Genomic DNA, 18,764 nt, shown 5'->3' with positions numbered 1-18,764 from the left:
CTAGAGCCCCGCCAGACAGAGCGAGCGGTCAGGTTCTGGGCCTGCAGTATGGTTAAAGGGCAGCTAAGACGGGAGAGGAAATGTTTGCATTTGAACTTGAGCATCACTGCCCGTGTTGGAAGGCAGCTAAAATGATGACATCTTTGGTCTCCGCTAGAAAGACCAGCTGAAGTTACAAGAGAAGGACATCCAGATATGGAAGGTCAGTCTGCAGAAAGAGCACGCCAGGTACAGCCAGCTCCAGGAGCAGCGGGACACGATGGTCGCCCAGCTGCACAGCCAGATCAGGCAGCTGCAGCACGACCGGGAGGAGTTCTACAACCAGAGCCAGGAGCTGCAGGTACGCGCCGCTGCGCAGGCGTCCCCGGGGGCACCCACCTGTGCTGCTCACCACAGGCGAGCCCTTTCCCCGACTCCGAGGCTGGTGCGGGTCCATCTGATTGAGGGAGCGGTCCCAGCTCCCTCAGGGTGTCCGCCATGTTTCCTGGCTCCGCAGCCAGAGAAGTGCTTCTCAGGTAGATCTAAACAACTTAGTGCTGCTGGTCCTGACCGCTGTTAGCGCTGTTTAAAGTAATATACGTACATTTAAGGAAGTTCAAGTTCTTTTTCCAATGGCACAGCCGCTTGCCAGTGCTGTGTGCGCCCTGGGACACCGCAGAGATGCAGGCCCCGGGTCACCCGCATGTCCCGTTTCCCACTGCTTTTTGCCTGGAGATCTGATCACATTGACCACCTGACACGCAGCTTTGCACAGAGAGGGCGACATCCCGGCAGGGACACCTCTTACTGACGCTGAAGGACCTCCCACCGGTAGTGCGCGTGATGACCGGCAGGTGTCGCTGTGTTTGCCTCAAAAATAAACCCTCCGGCCCAGTTCAGGGGCGTTTGCTGCCCCGCTCCAGGCTCTTTGGTGCAGTTTGGGGCCTGGGGGTCTGAGGCCTTCGTTAAATAAATCAGGAACTCGCCACAGCTTACTTTTTAAAACGAAGACTTACTTCCTGATGGGCCGCTGAGGGAGCAGGGGCCGGTGGCCGGGGGGGTGGGGGCTGCTGGTGCTCTGAGCCTGCGTCTCCCTGTGCAGACGAAGCTGGAGGACTGTCGGAACATGGTGGCGGAGCTGCGCCTGGAGCTGAAGAAGGCCAACAGCAAGGTGTGCCACACGGAGCTGCTGCTCAGCCAGGTGTCTCAGAAGGTGAGCGTGGGCGAGCGGCTGGCCCCGCCGCTGGCCGCCTCCTTCACAGGGACGGACAGGCGTTTCTGTGTGTCACTGAGGGGCCCCAGCAGGGAGCGCATCTGTCCCTTCCTCCCAGGGGACAGCGGATCAGGGCTGGAGACCTTTTGGTGTGACTGGCGTGGAGTGGGCGGGTGCTGGGTGCTGCTGAACCCTGTGAGTGTCCCGGAAGTCTCTCCCCACACCCTGTTCGCATAAATGTGCCAGGTTGGTTCAGAGTTTTGAGCTGTGAATCTCTGTGGGGTTCGCTGCGCCGCTAGAAATCACTCAGTCAGGAGCGGCGAGTCTTCCCGGGACCGAATGCCCTGCTGCGGGCCTGCACCCCCTCTCCCAGCGGCCGGTAGTGGCCTCCTCGGTGTGGACGTCGGCACCTCTTCCTTTTCGCCGGCTCCATTTAAAGTGCATTTTTGTCCATTTCCTCGCCCTGGAGGCCCCCTCCACACCAGCTGAGGGTTAGGAATTGCCAGCACGGAGCTGTGGGCTCCGCCTGGCGCTGCAGGGGTGAGCGGCCGCCCCGCAGTGGCCGCCTGCCCGCTGCGCCGTGGGTCTCTCACCGCCTGTCCGTGTGCCCGGTCAGCTCTCCAACAGCGAGTCGGTGCAGCAGCAGATGGAGTTCCTCAACAGGCAGCTGCTGGTGCTCGGGGAGGTCAACGAGCTGTACTTGGAGCAGCTGCAGAACAAGCACTCGGACACCACCAAGGTGGGCCCTCCCTGGTCACCCAGGGGCTCTGTGACTTGGTTTCCCCAAACGGTGCTGCGGTCCCGGTGCCCATCCCCCCTCGCGCTGGCCTGGCCATGCAAGCGCTTCTCAGCATCACACGAGCCTGCTTCCCCACTGGGTCACTCTGAAATGAAGTCCGGCGTCAGTGCCCGCCCCTGATGGTAGTGGGTACCGAGGAGGAGAGATGTTCCCCTTCTTCACCCAGGCCCCTGTCCTGGAGGGCGGGGGAGCCGGGTCTGGAACGGAGCGCTCAGGACCGAGAGTGTGGACCGCTGTGCGTGTTCTCCTTCCTTTAGTTGTTGAGTTTCGGCAGGTGGTGGCTCGGTGGGTGGCCAGGCCAGCGTCAGGCCGGTCTTACTAATTAGGGCCTCGCCAGTGGTGCTGGGACAGTTTTGCGCCTGTGTAGGCAGCGGGGTGATGTGAGTGAGTGAGCTGGGAGTGGGGCGTGATAGTCCCGCTCAGGTGTTTCCGTCACCGCATCTCCGTCACACGCCCCCCACTGCGCTCTGTGAGCAGCTCAGACCCAGGGGCGTGGTCTTCATCCCGGGCCGCTCCTGAGCCCGCAGCCCGCAGCCCGCAGCCCGCAGGGCCAGGCTCCTTCAGCGGGAAGGTCAGGTCATGCGGGAGTTCATCTAGAAACCGGCCCACTTCCTGGGTGGTATAACGGCTTTGGGGAAAGAACGGGGAACGTGCAGGCTAAGAGAACCTCTGAAGAGTTCACTCAGGGGCACCTGCCGGGTCCTGGGTAAGGGCAGACGGAGCGGCCCCGAGGCGCTGCCTGGGGCTCGAGCACCTGTGCGCCCTCCGTGGTCACCGGGCCTGACGGCCCTCTCCTAGGAGGTGGAGGGGATGAAGGCTGCTTATCGGAAGGAGCTAGAGAAGCACAGGACCCACGCGCTCCAGCAGAGCCAGAGGCTCGACGCCTCCCAGAGGCGGGTGTTGGAGCTGGAAGCTCAGCTGGCCAAGAAGGACCACCTTCTCGTGGAGCAGAAGAAGTACCTCGAGGACGTCAAGCTCCAGGCCAGGTAACTCGCGGGAGGGGCGCGCGGGGCGCGGGGCGGCTGGCTTCCCACTCCGGCCGCTTTGTCTCTGTCTTCCAGAGGCCAGCTGCAGGCCGCGGAGAGCAGGTATGAGGCTCAGAAACGGATCACCCAGGTGTTTGAGCTGGAGGTCTTAGACTTGTACGGCAGGTTGGAGAAAGATGGCCTCCTGAAAAAACTTGAAGTTGAAAAAACAGAAGCAGCGGAAGCAGCCGAAGAAAGGTAGGAGCAGAGGGCTGCGCGGTGAGCGTCGGAAGCCATTACCGCACGTGGCTCCGTGCGTTTCAGAGCCCCCGACGCCCCATCCTCGGGACGCCCTGCGACCTCTCCATGTCCCTTTTCCTGGGCCCCCAGTCCCTGACACGCACAGGAGGCATCCGTGTTTGAGATGCATCCATGTGCCGGGTTGTGACTTGGGTGTCCCGGGTGAGATCCTCACTTGAGCCCGTTACAAACGCGAGCGATTGGCAGAGTTTGGTGTCAGTGTGAGCCCCCCACCTCCCAGACACGGGCCCACCGTCACCCGTGCCGCTCTCCCCGCTCTGTTGCAGGCTGGACTGCTGCAACGACAGCGGCTCGGGTCCCGTGAGAGGGCACAGCGACGCGGTGTCTGGCCACAACGGGGAGACCAGGCCCCCCCGACCTGGCAGCACCCGGGGTGGCGGGGGCAGAGGCGGCGGGGGCAGCAGCAGCAGCAGCAGCAGCCAGCTCTCCACGCCGGAGAAGCCCCCGACCCAGAGGGCAGGCCCGTTCAGCAGCCGCTGGGAAACGGCCGTGGGCGAGCCCTCCGCCAGCATCCCCGCGACGGTGGGCTCCCTTCCAAGTTCCAAAAGCTTCCTGGGCATGAAGGCGCGAGAGCTGTTTCGGAACAAGAGCGAGAGCCAGTGCGACGAGGACGGCGTGACCAGCAGCAGCCTTTCTGAGACGCTCAAGCCGGGCGTGGACGCGGGCGTGGACGCGGGCGTGGAGGCCAAGACCCCCCTGAGCCCCGACGGCCCGCGCCCAGCGCCCCCCAGCCCGGACAGTGTGGGACAGCTCCGCATCATGGACTACAACGAGGCTCACCAGGAGCACAGCTAAGCTGGCGGCCAATCAGTGTTAACTCCTTAGGCTAGGCAGGCGGGCGGGCGTGTCCGAGGTCGCTGCTCCCAGGGCCTGAGAGGCCGGCTCAGCGCGGAAGTAGGGTGGAGGCCTTTTGACAGCTGCCTGAGTGCGGACGGTTTTTGGATCTGGCGTTGAAATGCCTCTTCCCTCCCGGCCCTCCCCCCCCCCCCGCCCCGCCCCGCCCCATTGACCTCGCAGTGTGTACTAACCGAGGGCCAGTTTGCATTCCTCACCGCTTGGTTTTTTCCTCCCCCCACGGTGGTGTCCTTTGAACCAGTGCAATATGAGGCCAAATTTCTCTCCCACCACTCCTCCCTGGAGCCCGGGGCTGCGCCCGTGGCAGGGGGCGCCAGGTCCTCTGCTCGCCCTTGCCAGGCCAGGAGGCAGCGTGTCAGCTGGCGTCTTTTTTGCTGGTTTTGGTTCTGAGGTTCAGCATCTGAGTCCGTGGGTTAAAAGAACAACGGTTCAGTCCCCTCCCGTCCTGGCCGTTCCGATAAGCTCCCTAGAGGGTCTGTGTGAACAAAGGTCTGTGGGAAAGTCGGAGCTGGCGCTGCGGGGACCGGGTCTCCCCCTCGGGACGCTCTGTCCCCTTCCCCACTACCTCTTATTTATTTGGTGTTTGCTCGAAAGCTGGTACTGGTCTGACCACAGGCTGGTGTGGGCACACCTGCTGTCTGCAGGCGGAAGGGGGGGGGAGCCGCCTCCAGGCAGGGCTGTGCTTGGCCGAGCCTGGGTGGCTGTCCGTCCGTGTGTCCTGGGCACCTGTGTGTCAGCTTCTCTGTGGCGCTGCAGCAGGACGGCTCTGATGGGCCCCAGAGCTGCCTCTCACCCCACGCGACCTTGTTTCTCAGGGTTCAGAGCTCCTCACTAAATAGGTTCCAGGCCACCGAAAAGGTAACAGCTTTTTACACCAGTTCGGGGACCCCCAGCTGCCGCCCGGTGTGCTCGGGCAGTGGCACCGGCCAGAGCGCTGGCTGGCAGAGTGGAACTCGGCAGATGCTCCTGAAATAAACGCCGGAAGCCTGAGAATTCTTGCCTGGTGTCTTGCCGAGGCCTGGGGGGAGAGCGAGGACACACTGCTGCTTTCTGTGCTCAGAGTCGCAGTCGGCCACGAGGAGGGAAAGGCACCTCCCGGTGGGCCTCCCGCACCTGGAGCCCCGCACAGGAGCGGGGAGGCTCTGTCGGGGTAGGCGCCCTGGCATCCCTCCGCGAGGGGCTGGGTGGTGAGAGGCCCGCGGCCCATGCAGTGAGCTGACCTCAGGACAGAGTCTGCAGGTGTGACTGGCCCCGGCTGGGAGAGGCGGTCAGCGGGCCCGGCACCGCCCGTTTGCCTGCAATGTCCCGAGGAAGCTGGACATCCAGGATATTCCAGTGCCTGGCTCAGCCTCAGAGGAGAGCAGAGCTGCAGGGTAGCTGGCCAATCCCGAGGCCCGTCCTGAATGCTTGTCCCGCCCATGCTCAGGAGATGGGGACATTGGGCGCTTGTCACTGCGTGTCCCCCACTGGCTGGCAGGGGCAAGGAGGCCCATGGGAAAAAGGAAAGCAGTTCTAAAAATGGGCAGACTGTAAAAGTACAGGGAGGCGGAGGCAGGTGGTGAGGGGCTGAGGCCGGGCAGAGGGTCCACGGAGGTCTCTGTGTCGGCCCCTGGCATGACCCTCCCGCCCGGTGTCAGTCTGCCCAGCTTCACAATGGCCCTGAGCCCAAGGAGCTGGTTCTGGGGGGCTGTGGGTTTTACTCATCCGAGGCTTCGGGCTGAGGCCTGGAGTCACGGGGCACTGACCCAGCCGAGGGACAGGCTTTGGTGGTGCAGAGGCCTCGGCCATCAGCTTGGTGGGGTTTGGAACTGATAAACCTGCAAGAGGCAGCAGGCGGCCTGATGCTGAGCGTCCTCCGGGGCGGGAGGCCGGCCTCGAGGCAGCCCTGAGGATGGGCCGGGACAAGGAGGCGGAGGCCGTGTCCGGGCAGAGCCGGGGCCGGTGGCGCTGTGGTGCTCACGGGCTGGGTGGGCAGCCTCCGTCCCGTCACAGGGCACGCTGCCTGAGCTATGGCATGTCCTGGTCCCCCTGACACTGACCAGGCGGCACAGGCCCGGACACGGCTGCGTGGGCAGCAGGGAATTCGTAGGAGCAGCACTACAGGACCACTGGGCCGGGGGCGGGGGGGGGGGGGGGGCAGCAGCATGGCCTCCACGGGGCAGTGCACCCCTGAATCCGCGGCAGGTCACATAGCACGAGGTTCTGTGTCAGACGTGAAGTTGTGGTTTACAGGGCTTTGACAAGGTCCTGCTGACACGTAGGAACACTGACCGTGGGCTCGGAAGTAGCGCTGGCGTGAGGCGGAAGCTGCCCGAGTGCACAGGCAGAGGGAGCCCGTGCCTGGGCCGAGAGGTCTTGGGGTTCTCCTTGGAGGCGGTGGCCAGCTCAATGAGGCGGTGGGTGGACGTGTCAGCACTTTTCAGGAGAGCAGACCGCCAGGCCTTGGGAACAAGCTCCTCGGTCCTTGCTAGGCTGTGAGTGCAGAGCAGCGATAGGGAAGCTGCTCTGAGAGCCGGAATACGTGTGGGCCTTACGGGGGAAGTAGTCCTTGGGAGGTGAGCTGTTACGGTCCAGGATCAGGTCCCAGAAACCCCTGACCACAGGGAAGGGCAGCCCCGTGCCGCCTCGGCAGAGAGGCCAGCCCGGCACCGGGCACGGGCAGCAGGCCACAGTGCCACGCTCAGCCAGCCCGTTGGCAGCAGCACGGCTTTCTGGAGTTGCTGTCGAGAAAGACTGAGCCGCTGCGTAGGCCACGGATGGCGTGCTGGTGGCGAGGAGAGGGTGTGAGCGGGTGGAGACGCTGACAGACGCGCTCTGACTAGCCCAGGGCAAGTGCACCCAGCACCAGAGCAGGCCGCTGGCAGGAATACCGAAGAACCAATGCAAGAAAGGGCTGCCCCGTCTTCTGGTCTTCTGAAATGCGAGCGCTGGGGGGTGGGGGGGAGGGCGCGGGGTGTGTGTGGGGCCGGTTTAAGGAGGGTTGGACGGCGTGCAGGCTCAGTCCCACGCTGCCGTGCAGGTGGCGGGCCACCGCCTTGTGTAGAGACCGAGGTGGTCCCTGGAGCAGCTCAGCCCCACCCAGGAGGGGATGACCACTGGGCGGGGAGGGGATGACCCAGATCACGTCTCTGCTGCAGTTTCACTCGTCGAGGCACATGCCTGGAAACAGGCCAGCCATGAGCACTGGTCAGTGAATCCGGTCTGATGAGGTGCATGTGTCCGTTACATCCAGAGTTAGAGGTCCCCCCGCCCCCCCGCCAGCAAGCAGCTGATTGCTCTCCATTAAGCTTTTCTCCGGCACGAAGGAACCTGAGGTCCAGGCCTGGCCCCAGCTGCTGCCGGGACCCTTGTCCCCAGGTGGCTCGTGGCTCCACCGTGACTCGGATGTGCAGGGAGAGCGTGTTTCCGTCTTTTCCACGCCGTCTGCTCGCCTGAGTGGCCGGAGGGATGTGGGACACCCGCCTGGGACAGTCGAGTACCTGCGCCCACGACTGCTTTGGCCTTGAGAGGAGCTGATGAAGGCAGAGGCGCGTTCTCCCCCCTCCCCTCCTCTCCCTCCCCGTGCTCTCCCCTCTGCTCCCCTCCTCTCCCCAGGGCCACAGAAAGGTCCATCCTCTGGCCCATTGGGAGGGTCTTGCAGAGGACGCCCTGAGAGTCCGAGCCCCCCTCGGCGCTGTCTGCAGCGGGCGCTCTGGCTCAGGAGGCAGCCAGGCCCGTGGCGCTGGGAAGAGCCAGGGAGCGCTTCTCAGACACCGTGACCGCAGACACCTACCGAGGGCCAGACTGGCGGAGCCGGACCCAGTTCTGGAGCTCAGTCACGATCGAGCGCGGCCGGCCTGCAGTGAAGGGAGAAGGGGTCTCGTCATGAAAATCGGTTTTTTAAACGGACTGCTTTCAGTTAAATTTTAAAAAGTCATCTCTTTGTCAAAAGGTGTAAACCTTCCCGCCTCGATTAAAAGCATGTCACACAGTCCGCATCCGACGCCGTCCACATGAACTGCAGGCGATGGGACAAGACAGCGAGGGGCACTGGAATCCAAAGGGTTTGCTGTCCTTCTTAGAATGTTCTAAAACGTCGAGGCAGTTGCTCGTGTTTAACTGTGAACAAATAAAGATTTATCGTTTTGCACTACGCTGTGCTCCTGTGGCGTGACTCCCGGCCTCGGGCACTTGTCCAGACGTGAAAACCTCGGGGTCTGGGTGGTGGTTACCCCGTGCGGGGAGGAGAGTGCTGACAAGGTCCGGAAGCTGACTTAGTCTCTGTAAGATCCTTTTGTTCTGGCAAAAACAGCCACAAATCTTCAACTACCAGCCTCCAATTCAGGCCCTTTCCCCAGAGTGGCCTGCGGTGCGGGAGGGAGGGGGGTGTGGCCTGAGCCATTGGGTCCAGCCTGGAGTGTCCAGCCTGAGCATGACCAGTTGCAGCCTGGAGTGTCAGGTGGGGCACGCTGGCATCCCTAACGGCTGGCTGGCACAGTGGGCTTAATGCAGCCCTTTGTGGAGTCCAGTGACACTGAACCTGTCCCGCTGGCCTGCCACACCCTCCCTGCGCCTGGGGGCTGCGAGGAGGTGGGCCCTGCACCTGGGGGTGTGGAGGAGGCGGGCCCTGCACCTGGGGGCTGGGGAGAGGCGGGCCCTGCACCTGGGGGCTGGGAGGAGGCGGGCCCTGCACCTGGGGCTGCGAGGAGGCAGGCCCTGAACCTGGGGGCTGGGGAGAGGCGGGCCCTGCACCTGGGGGCTGGGAGGAGGCGGGCCCTGTACCTGGGGGCTGGGGAGAGGCGGGCCCTGTACCTGGGGGCTGGGGAGAGGCGGGCCCTGTACCTGGGGGCTGGGGAGAGGCGGGCCCTGCACCTGGGGGCTGGGGAGAGGCGGGCCCTGCACCTGGGGGCTGGGGAGAGGCGGGCCCTGCGCCTGGGGGCTGGGAGGAGGCGGGCCCTGCGCCTGGGGGCTGGGGAGAGGCGGGCCCTGCGCCTGGGGGCTGGGGGGAGGCGGGCCCTGCACCTGGGGGCTGGGGAGAGGCGGGCCCTGCGCCTGGGGGCTGGGAGGAGGCGGGCCCTGCGCCTGGGGGCTGGGGAGAGGCGGGCCCTGCGCCTGGGGGCTGGGGGGAGGCGGGCCCTGCGCCTGGGGGCTGGGGAGAGGCGGGCCCTGCGCCTGGGGGCTGGGGGGAGGCGGGCCCTGCGCCTGGGGGCTGGGGAGAGGCGGGCCCTGCACCTGGGGGTGTGGAGGAGGCGGGCCCTGCACCTGGGGGTGTGGAGGAGGCGAAAACTGCCTATAAACCTGGGTAGATTGGCCCTGGCCTTCCCATCTCTTACGGGCACGATCTGGGACAGGACCTGGGAAGCCCTGTCTGCGGGGAGTGCCTCCCCCCGGCCGCCCGCTTCCCCTGGAAAGGGCTGCTCTGAGTTTGAAGGGTGGACGCAGCGCCCCTGAGACGAAGACTCGGGGCAGCTTTTCATTTTGTCTGGCGAGCACGGGCGTCCTTGCCTGAGGTCGGGGAGGGCGGGGGTGTCTCGAACACAGGGCGGCGCTGGCCCCTGCGTCTCCGCCGCCTGCTTCGCTGCTGAGGCCACTGCCCAGTGTGCCGGGTCTGGGGATAAAGGCGGTTTCCTTGAGGGACAAACCCAGGAGGCAGCAGGCCCGTGGGGGAGGAACACTTTTATTCTGGCGGCGGCCCCGAGGAAGCAAGAGCACAGAAGCTAGGTCGCCCCCTGCGGAGGAAAGGCCCGCCGTCAGGTAGGCCTGTGGCCGGCTCGGCCTGTCGGGTGAGGACCGGGCGCCCGTCCTGCAGCTGCCCAGGCAGTCCCTCCCGCTCCCGGCCGGGGGAAGGCGGCTCGTCCCCTCTGCGCTGTGGTCCAGAGGCCGGTCGCATGGAGGGCGCTCAGCGGGCCGCCCACAGCAGCCTGGGAGGTGGGACGGCTCCGGCTCCGCTGGTGGAGAGCTGGACCTGCAGCCGGGAGCTGGCCGAGGGGGTGCGGGCAGCCAGAGCCCTGGCTGTTTCCCAGCCTCCCCGGGACCCCACCCACCCACCACGTGGGGCTCCTCTTCACCGCAGGGTGCCTGCCCTCCAACGCGAGGGAAAGTTAGAAGTGAAAGCAAGGGAGGGGGCCAGGGTCTCAATAATACAGGTGTCCCCCAAAATGTATACACACTTTGAATAAGTATTCATCCCAATGGCTTAAATCTGAAAGGAAATCAACATCCACTGAGCAATCAGCTGGTAAAGTGTGTGTGCAGCCCGTCCGGTGTGGCTCAGTGGTTGAGCGTCAACCTAGGAACCAGGAGGTTCGATTCCCGTCAAGGGCACAGGCCTGGGTTGCAGGTTCGATCCCCAGTGGAGGAGGCAGCCAATCAATGATTCTCTCTCATCACTGATGTTTCTCTCTCTCTCCCTCTCCCTTCTCTGAAATCAATAAAAAAATATATATATATTTTAAAGTGTATATACATTTTTAGGGGACACCCTATATGTTGGGCAGCCCCCTTGGGGTTAATGAGTGGCTGGGACTGTGAGTGCCAGTGAAAATGGGGCGACCACTAGACACTGAGTTTAGTGACAGCACCCCTCTGCCGGGGCCGGGCCAGGGCGGGGCTGGGCGAGGTCACTGGCTCTGGGTTACAGTTTCCCACCAGGGGGTCTCCAGGGGGGTTTTGAGCAGCCCTGGTCTGCCCCCCCGGGTTTGAGGCTGCCTTTTGTAAGTTGCCTACAGGGGTGTTTTGGAATGCGGGCCCGGGCGCCTGTGGCCGGGGCGGAAGGCACAGGGGCCGAGGGGCGTCCCGGCGTGGCGGGCCCACTCACGTGCTGCAGCGCTTTGCGGGGCAGCTTCTCCGAGTGGGCGATCCATTCTTTCATCAGGTCCAGGATGATGGGGATGAGGCTGACCACGCCCCCGTAGTGGTTCCTGGCCTCGTCACAGCTCAGGTGGTTCACCACGTCGTGGGGGTACCTGCTGGGCCAGGGGGGCCGTGAGCCCCCGCTGAGGGGACCCCCCCCGCACTGTGGCAAGCGACTGCCTGCCCGCGGGCAGGGCGTTTGAGCCTGACCTCCCTCCGCATCGCCGGGGGCGGTGTTAGTCCTATGCACGCACTGGGTGGGGCTCCCTGTTCCGATGCTGTGGGGCAGCAGGTTTGGGGACCCGGCGCCCCAGGTCGTCCTGGTGTGAAGGAGTTAGTAGGACCTGGAAGAGGGGCTGTGGAACCTGCTCTAACAGCTGCAAACGACACTGTGTCCCCGGGACCCTCCTGCCCGAGCTTCTCAGCAGCTCCCTGAGGATTTGGGACTCTGGGCGGTGGATCCCGGGGCTCAGAGTGAGGGCCTCGGATTTCCCACCGGCGTCACCACTTCAGACTCAGCTGCCTCTCCACAGAGGCCCCCCCTCCCCGTCCCGCCGTCCCCGCCCCGCCCACAGGAGCACCCCGCGGCCTCGGACCAGGACCGGAGGGACCTACTTTGCTCTCAGGCTGCTCAGGTCGTTGCTTTGGCTCACTAAGGTCTTGCATTTGTCCAGGAAGTTGTTGGTGACCGGGGTGCCCGGGTGCAGGCCCTCGAAGCGCTGGCAGAGCCGGCTCAGCTCCGTGCAGATGTCCAGAAACATGAGCAGGATGCGGCGGTCTGTGGAGCTGGTGCAGTAGTGCTCCATGTAGCTCTGCACCTGCGGGCAGCACCGGGCCGTGGTGGGGGTGGGGAGTGGGAGCCCGGCCCCGGCCGGCTGCAGGGGAGGGAGGGTGGGAGCCCAGCTGCAGGGGAGTGAGGGTGGGAGCCCAGCTGCAGGGGAGTGAGGGGGGGAGCCCAGCTGCAGGGGAGTGAGGGGAGGAGCCCAGCTGCAGGGGAGTGAGGGGGCGGTGAGCCAGCTGCAGGGGAGTGAGGGGAGGAGCCCAGCTGCAGGGGAGTGAGGGGAGGAGCCCAGCTGCAGGGGAGTGAGGGCGGTGAGCCAGCTGCAGGGGAGTGAGGGGAGGAGCCCAGCTGCAGGGGAGTGAGGGCGGTGAGCCAGCTGCAGGGGAGTGAGGGGAGGAGCCCAGCTGCAGGGGAGTGAGGATGGGAGCCAGCTGCAGGGGAGTGAGGGTGGGAGCCCAGCTGCAGGGGAGTGAGGGTGGGAGCCCAGCTGCAGGGGAGTGAGGGCGGTGAGCCAGCTGCAGGGGAGTGAGGGAGCAGTGAGCCAGCTGCAGGGGAGTGAGGGGAGGAGCCCAGCTGCAGGGGAGTGAGGGCGGTCAGCCAGCTGCAGGCCGGAGCCTGGCCCTGCTCTCCGGGACAAGCATCCAGCAGCCTCCCCCACCCCCCGCTCCCAGAGCCAGGGGAGAGGCAGCAGCATGTGGCATCTGAAAGGACCGACACCATACGGAGCTGGCTTCCTCAGGGCCCAGGCGCGGGCAGCCCGCTGTGGAGCCCCAGTTTCGCTTCCTGCTCGGAACCCCACACCCGGTACTTTAAGTCCTCACTGAGCAGCTGAGCGGTGGAGGCTCGGAGAGCTGAGGTAGGTGCCCGCCCAGGGCTCTGAGCCCGGCCTTCCCAGTCCCTAAGCCGGCGCCCAAAGCCGAGGGCTGGTCCCCCTCAGGGCTGCTGGGCGGGCACCCGACTGACACCCTTTGCGTCTGTCCTGTGTCCAAGGCAGCGGAGTTGGGAGATGACCCACCGCGGAGAGAGCTGGCCACCTCCCCACGGACAGTCCCCGCAGGAGGCAGCTGCAACCCACGCCCCGACAGACTGCGCCAACGCGGACTAGGGAACCCCCCCCCCCAACGCCGGGAGGAACCGGCTCCATCCAGGTGGGACTCCCCACCCGGTTCTCATCAAATGGTTCCCCCACTCTCCACGGCCCCGGGAAGGGGCATCCCCACCGCCCAGCACCCACAAAGTTCTCGGTCAGACCCGGGTTTCCTGTTGTGGCTCAAGGGTGTTTCCCAGCCGATCCGAAGTGTCCTTCCCAAGTGTGCTAGCTTTTCACACCTGCCCCGCACCTGCCCCCGCACCTGCCCAGCACCTGCCCCGCACCTGCCCCGAACCTGCCCCAGCACCTGCCCCCGCACCTGCCCCAGCACCTGCCCCGCACCTGCCCCGCACCTGCCCCAGCACCTGCCCCGCACCTGCCCCAGCACCTGCCCCAGCACCTGCCCCGCACCTGCCTCGCACCTACCCCGCACCTGCCCCAGAGTGGTGGGCAGTGGGCCATGGCGGAGCCGGGGCTGCGCTGTACCCACAGAGGCCGCCCGCTGAGTGTGTGTCTCCCCTGTGGAGGGCGGGCTGAGGGGGGGGAGCCCACACGTCAGGTGGAGGGTCAGACTGTGGGGCCACTTTTACCCAGAGCTCCGCTGAGCCCAAGCCCAGGTGAGTGTCAGGCGCTCCCCCGCTGACTGCAAGGCCACCCGGTGCCGGGATGGCGGGCCTTTGAGGGGGGCTGGAGGGAGGGGGACAGGCAGCGTGTCGGAGGCACCCGGGCTGGCTGAGCATTGCAGGCTGGTGTGTCCAGGCCAGGGGTGGGAACCTTTTCCTGCCAACGGCCATTTGGATGTTGATCACACCATTCACGGGTGCTGCAAAAGGCTCAACTTCCAAATGAACCGGCTCTATTGGGTCCACCGTGTCACTCACTCACTCACCCCTAAGGCCTTGGCAGGGCCAGGCCAAAGGATTTCTCGGGCCTCCTACGGCCAGCTCCCCACCCCGGCCTGGGTCGTGTGTGTGTTCGTTTTCCGTAGGGTTAAGTTTTTTCACGTTAAAGAACCGGGAGAAATATTTACAAAATTTGGGGGAGAAACTGTTTTAAGGGGTGCTGCCAGTAGGGGGTGCTGTTCTCCATGGGGGCAGGGGGGATGGGCTGGAGGGTCTGGGTGTGTGTTCCTGACACCGAGGCTCAAGCCATAACTTCCCGAGCTCACTGGGCGCTGAGGCCCCGAGTCCCGCCAGTCCACACCCCCGGGGAGACGCGGGGTAAATGAAACCGCCCCGTGCTCGGACCCCAGTGGAGCGGCCGCGGGAACCTCCGTGTCTGGCCCTCAGTGCATCCCGGTCCCCGCCCGGCCGCAGGCGCTCGGACACGGGCTGGGTGTGTTCCGAGGGCCATCTCATTACGTCCGCAGAAACGGAGGCCCAGAGCGGCGGGTCGCTGGCCCCTGGGGCCGAGCGGGGACGAAGCCCCGGTTCCTGGTCCTCGAGCCCACATTTCCCACTTCGTTCCAGGCGCCCCACTCCTGAGGCTCGTCCCAGCAGCCAGGACCCCAGTCCTGATGCTGGCACGTGCTTCCCCTCCCTCGGCCTCAGTGCTTTCCATGGTTCAAGCGAGGGCCGGGCCGGTGCTGCCCAGGAACCTCTGGGCCTGGCAGGTGCCCGGGTCCCAGCCCGCCCCGCCCGCGCCCGCCCGGGGGGCCACCTGCTCGATGCTGGCGATGGGCCGGATCTTGTCGTGGGCGTTCTCCCGGCAGTGCTCCAGCGCCGCCACGAAGGTGAACTGCTGCTGCTGGAACAGCTTGTACTTCTGCTCGATGCTCCGCAGGGCCTCCTTCGCCTCGTTCATGGTCCTCCGGGGCTCCCTTCCGGCGGCCGGGAGTCTGGGAGGAAGAGCGAGCGCTGAGGGCCGGGCTGCAGGTGCAGGCCCTCCTGGGGAGCACTCACGGGGCTCCCACATCCTGGGGGCAGGGGCTGCTGTCACCCCCATTTTGCAGAGAAGGGAGTGATCCCCTCCCATGTGAGCCCCTCCACGAGAGAGCTGGGCCCGACCCAAGCCTGTGGATCTCACAAGGACACATCCTTTGCCACGAAATGTGACTTTCTTCCCTCCCTGAGGACGAGAACGTCTGTCCAGACCAGCCTTGGGCAAACTACGGCCCGCGGGCCGGATCCGGCTGTTCTATCCGGTTCTCTTGCTCTCCCCTCCGCTCCTTTACTTTGAATTTATATTAGTTCACACAAACACTCCATCCATGCTTTTGTTCCGGCCCTCCGGTCCAGTTTAAGAACCCATTGTGGCCCTCGAGTCAAAAAGTTTGCCCACCCCTGGTCCAGACTTTGTTTCACACACAGACATACACGTGCGGGCGCACACACACACTCAGGCATGCACACAACCATACACACGTGCGCACACGGCCTCCAATGCCTCCCCGTGGTGTCAGCAAAAGCTGGGATCAGGGCCTGTGCCCTGGGGTGTGAAATCTGAGCCCATCAGCTTGGACCGAACTGTTTTAAAACATCTGCTGCTGCGTCTGCCGGCGGGATTCTTTGCGGTGGGCCAGGCAGGGGAGGGGCCCGCCCTGGCGGAGACTTCCCAGCTCTGGGCTGGGGGCAGGCCCTGACCCCCCTGCTGGCCCCTCCTCTGCCTCCCCCATTGGGAAGGGAACGGGAGGGGAGGGCTCGCTTGGTCCCTGGCAATCTGCTCTGGGAGCAGAAAGGCTGTGGTGGGCAGGTGGCATCATAATTTTGCTGAGCACGCACAGCATGCGCCAGGCCACAGGCTTGTGGGATGTCAGAGTTGCAAGGGGCCTCAGCCCGATCAACTCCCCTTACTTCCGGGGGTGCGGGAGGGGGGGGGATACTGACACCCAGGATGTCACAGCAAACTTGCTCCACAGACCCCCGCCCCGCTCCCCCAGGCTCAGGGCTGCCTGCGGGCTGAGCTGCGTCCTCGAAGCTGCCACGGCATCTGGGGTCGCAGCACACCTGGAGCCCAGGCCTGGGCGCGCCCAGGTGAGCAGGGTCAGAGGCTGGGCTGGAGGCGGGTCCCAGCGAGATGCTGCAGGGAAGGACACATCAGGAGGACACATTGCAGGCCTCCTGGCGGGTCCCAGGAGAGGCGTGAGAGGAGGCGGGGGACGCGTTTTTGCTGTGTGGCCCTCAGCACTGGAGCCCAGAGCGGGGCTGGCGCCAGGGAGGGCATCTCTGGGGCAAGAGGAGACGGCGTCCCGATGAAAGGGAACGCAAGGACAGACAGAGATGGCCTCCGTCCCAGAGGGTGGGGGCAGTGAACCGGAGAACCGGGAGGGTGGGAGGCAGCCAAGCCCTAGGCGGAAGCTGGACCGCAGCCAGGTCGCCGCCAAGGAGCCGCGCCAGAGGGGACCCTGACCACTGCGCCCCGTAAACCCGAGCGGGTCCGCTGAAAGCGCGGCAGCGGCAGAGTCTGCCCCCGGCAGCCATGGCGCCTGTGTCCGCCAACAGAGCAGCGAAGCTCGCTGGGGACCGGCCACCTCCTCCCCACTCAGCACCGCCCCATGCGAGTGGCACAGGTGGGGAGCCGACGCTGGGGATGCAGTGGGGGCCCCCTGTGTGCTGACCGCCTGCCGCATCCCGCAGATACCCGCACCCCACACCTGGAGGCAGACCCTCGGGTTACTGTTGGGCCTCCCTGGCCTCAGGCTCACCAGGGCCCGGCCTAGTGTGAGGGGGTGGGCAGCAAGGATCAGTGAGTGGCGAGTGGTGTAGATCAGGGCGCAGCTAAAGAGAAGGAGAGGCTGGGGAGCGGGAGGGGGTGTCAGGAACCAGGGCTACACCACCTGCCCGGGGGCGTGTGCAGGTGCCCAGGCCTTATCCTGATCTTCACAGGACCACGGGCTGCTCGGTGGGGCTCTAGAACCCTGGGCATGCCCAACCTCAAGTCCTCACCACCGCCCTGTGAACAGGGCACCCCAGTTATGCCCCCTGGCAGATGATGAAGCTGAGGTCACGCCAGAATCCCCACCCCCCCACCCTCTGCCTGACTTTATAAAAGTCTGGGCTCTTAACTTGAATGTCTCCCTCCTTCCCTCCGAGATGGTCCACAGAGACCAACGTGCCCAGCCTCAGAGTGACTGTGAGAGGGGGTGTGGGGGGGATACTCAGGGCCTGAAGGGCTGCCTGAGCCCTCCTAGGGGTCACGCACTAGCTGGACCCCTGGGCTCCACTCCCATCACTGTTCTCTGCTCCTCATTCCAAAGCAGTGAGGACTGGCATGGAGGGCCGCCCCGTGCGCCTGGCTCCCTGCCACTCCCCTGGGGCTGCCACGTCCTCCGGGGATACAGCACTACCTCGGCTGGTGGCCCCAAGAGCCCCCGAGAGAAAAACTGACGGCGTTCTTGATCCTAGCGGCTTGTGACACGCACGCCAGGAATTGTCGCAGGAAGAGCTGTAATAAGCTATCCAAAGTGATCGTCCCCGGGACGCGAGTGGCTGCCGCCAAATTAGTTGGGATGAAAAGGCACGGGGTGCAGACACTTCTCGGTCTGGGGGAGGCGGGAGGAAAAAATGATTACCCCATAGGTTTCTGGCTGTAATTGATTTGTATTTTCCCAGGCTGCTAAAGAAGATTACACCGTGGCAGGCAAAGCGCCTAGGGCTTCAAATAAATGAGGAGGAAGGCACGCCATTTCAGAGATGTCCAGGAAGCACACCCAACCTCTCCGCGCAAATTGCAGGCTTGGTTCCTGCCACCTTTGTTCGGGGGCGGCTGCCTTTTCTTCCCCGGCGTCTTTGCAGTTGGGTTTGACAAGCCCCCCGAGGTCTGCACGCTTTGAGGAAGCCGTTCTGACGGGGAAGCAGGACTCAGCCCTCCACGGTTCTCGGGGCCGGTGACCGGTGGCAAAGGCCTTGGCTAGGAGGCAGGACACCGAGTTCCAGCCCCTGGCTCTGCCCTTGCTGAACGAGTGACCTTGGCCGACAATGGCCCCCTTTCTGGGCCTCAGTTTACCCAGCTATAATATAATACGGGGGGATTTGGGTTGGAGGCTCTGCAAGGGGCTTTTGGGTTCGAATGCTCTGTGATCATCGGATGAGGAAAGAGGCCCAGGAAGGGGCAATGATTTGTCCCAAATCCCACAGCCAACGACTTTTCGCCATTTGGATCCTCCAAGTCTGGTGTGTAAAATGGGAATGAGGGTGCCTGTTCCTCAGGGTTGGTGCAAGGATGAAATGAGATAATGCTAACAGTAGCCCCTGTAGTGTGCCCTGCCTAGATATGCCAGTTACTGTCTAACGCTTCAGATATATTAGCTCCTGGGATCCTTCCAGCACCCCCACTTCTTAGGGAAGGAAAGCGAGGCGCAGGGCGGGCTGCCACAGCGGTAAGAGTGCACGCGGGATTCGAACTCGGGGCAATCCGGCTGGACTAGGCCACACGCCCTCTCCACAATGAGCACACACCACGGTGGCTGAGCGCAGAGCTCAGAAACGGAAGCCCCCGCTCAGAACGGCAGCAGGAGCTAGAGCTCCCAATTCAGGGCTGCGTCCCGAGCCCGCCTGGTCCCGCCCCACCGGGATGGACACGACCCCCACGGCGCCGCACCCCTCCCGCTCCCGGGGCGGCGGTCCCCTGCACCTGGCTCGCCCCTCCCCAGTTTCCGAACCTGGCGCTTTAGCCTTTGCTTGTCTACAGCGGCCTTCACTCACAGAACGCCCCGAAGCTGGAGTGCCTCCGTGGGTGCCTGGGGCCCGGGAGAAGCGGGAGGCCCTTCCCAGGCCGTGGAGGGTCGTGGGGTGTAGGGTGGGGAGGGCGCAGTGAGAAGGGGCGGGGCCACGGCCAGATTGTTACCGCGGGTGCCATAGCAATCGGGTCACGTGGCCTCCCGCCCCGCCTCCGGAGAGGGCGGCGGGGTCCCCAGGGCTCTGAAGCTGCGAGTTGGGCGGAGGGTTTCCCGCGGGACCCTTGGCCCTCCAGTCGGCGCTATGGATGCTCTT

At 64.8% G+C, this 18,764-nt stretch overlaps 2 protein-coding genes across 10 annotated transcripts in view; one reads left to right on the top strand and one right to left on the bottom strand.

The window, feature by feature from the left end:
- The window catches only part of TSC1 (TSC complex subunit 1), a 38,596-nt gene extending 32,354 nt beyond the window's left edge, over window positions 1-6,242 (top strand). For all 8 annotated transcript variants that reach the window (XM_080670898.1, XM_080670899.1, XM_080670893.1 and 5 more), the window contains 6 exons: window positions 158-340; window positions 1,082-1,192; window positions 1,809-1,931; window positions 2,790-2,977; window positions 3,053-3,214; window positions 3,544-6,242. In XM_080670898.1, coding sequence (XP_080527024.1) covers window positions 158-340; window positions 1,082-1,192; window positions 1,809-1,931; window positions 2,790-2,977; window positions 3,053-3,214; window positions 3,544-4,072 — 1,296 coding nt within the window. In that variant the 3' untranslated portion in view covers window positions 4,073-6,242. The remainder of the gene's footprint in view (window positions 1-157; window positions 341-1,081; window positions 1,193-1,808; window positions 1,932-2,789; window positions 2,978-3,052; window positions 3,215-3,543) is intronic.
- A 3,533-nt stretch (window positions 6,243-9,775) lies between these two features.
- On the bottom strand, window positions 9,776-18,551 carry SPACA9 (sperm acrosome associated 9; the record flags this gene model as incomplete). 2 transcript variants are annotated; one of them, XM_080669103.1, is made up of 5 exons in its annotated part: window positions 18,434-18,551; window positions 14,494-14,671; window positions 11,579-11,781; window positions 10,929-11,076; window positions 9,776-9,840 (listed from the first exon to the last, which is right to left on the bottom strand). In XM_080669103.1, exons 2-5 carry the CDS (start codon window positions 14,635-14,637, stop codon window positions 9,829-9,831), a joined length of 507 nt encoding a protein of 168 aa, XP_080525229.1. In that variant the 5' UTR covers window positions 14,638-14,671; window positions 18,434-18,551. The 2 variants fall into 2 exon arrangements, with proteins under 2 accessions (XP_080525229.1, XP_080525228.1); XM_080669102.1 differs by lacking the exon at window positions 9,776-9,840 and having other exon boundaries at window positions 10,746-11,076.
- Between the last annotated feature and the right edge of the window lie 213 nt (window positions 18,552-18,764).

The sequence above is a fragment of the Plecotus auritus genome (genome assembly GCF_963455305.1).
Source record: "Plecotus auritus genome assembly, chromosome: 5".
Taxonomy (NCBI): Eukaryota; Metazoa; Chordata; class Mammalia; order Chiroptera; family Vespertilionidae; genus Plecotus; species Plecotus auritus.
The sequence above is the reverse complement of the archived record's forward strand: the minus strand, read 5'-3'. Positions and strand labels throughout refer to the sequence as shown.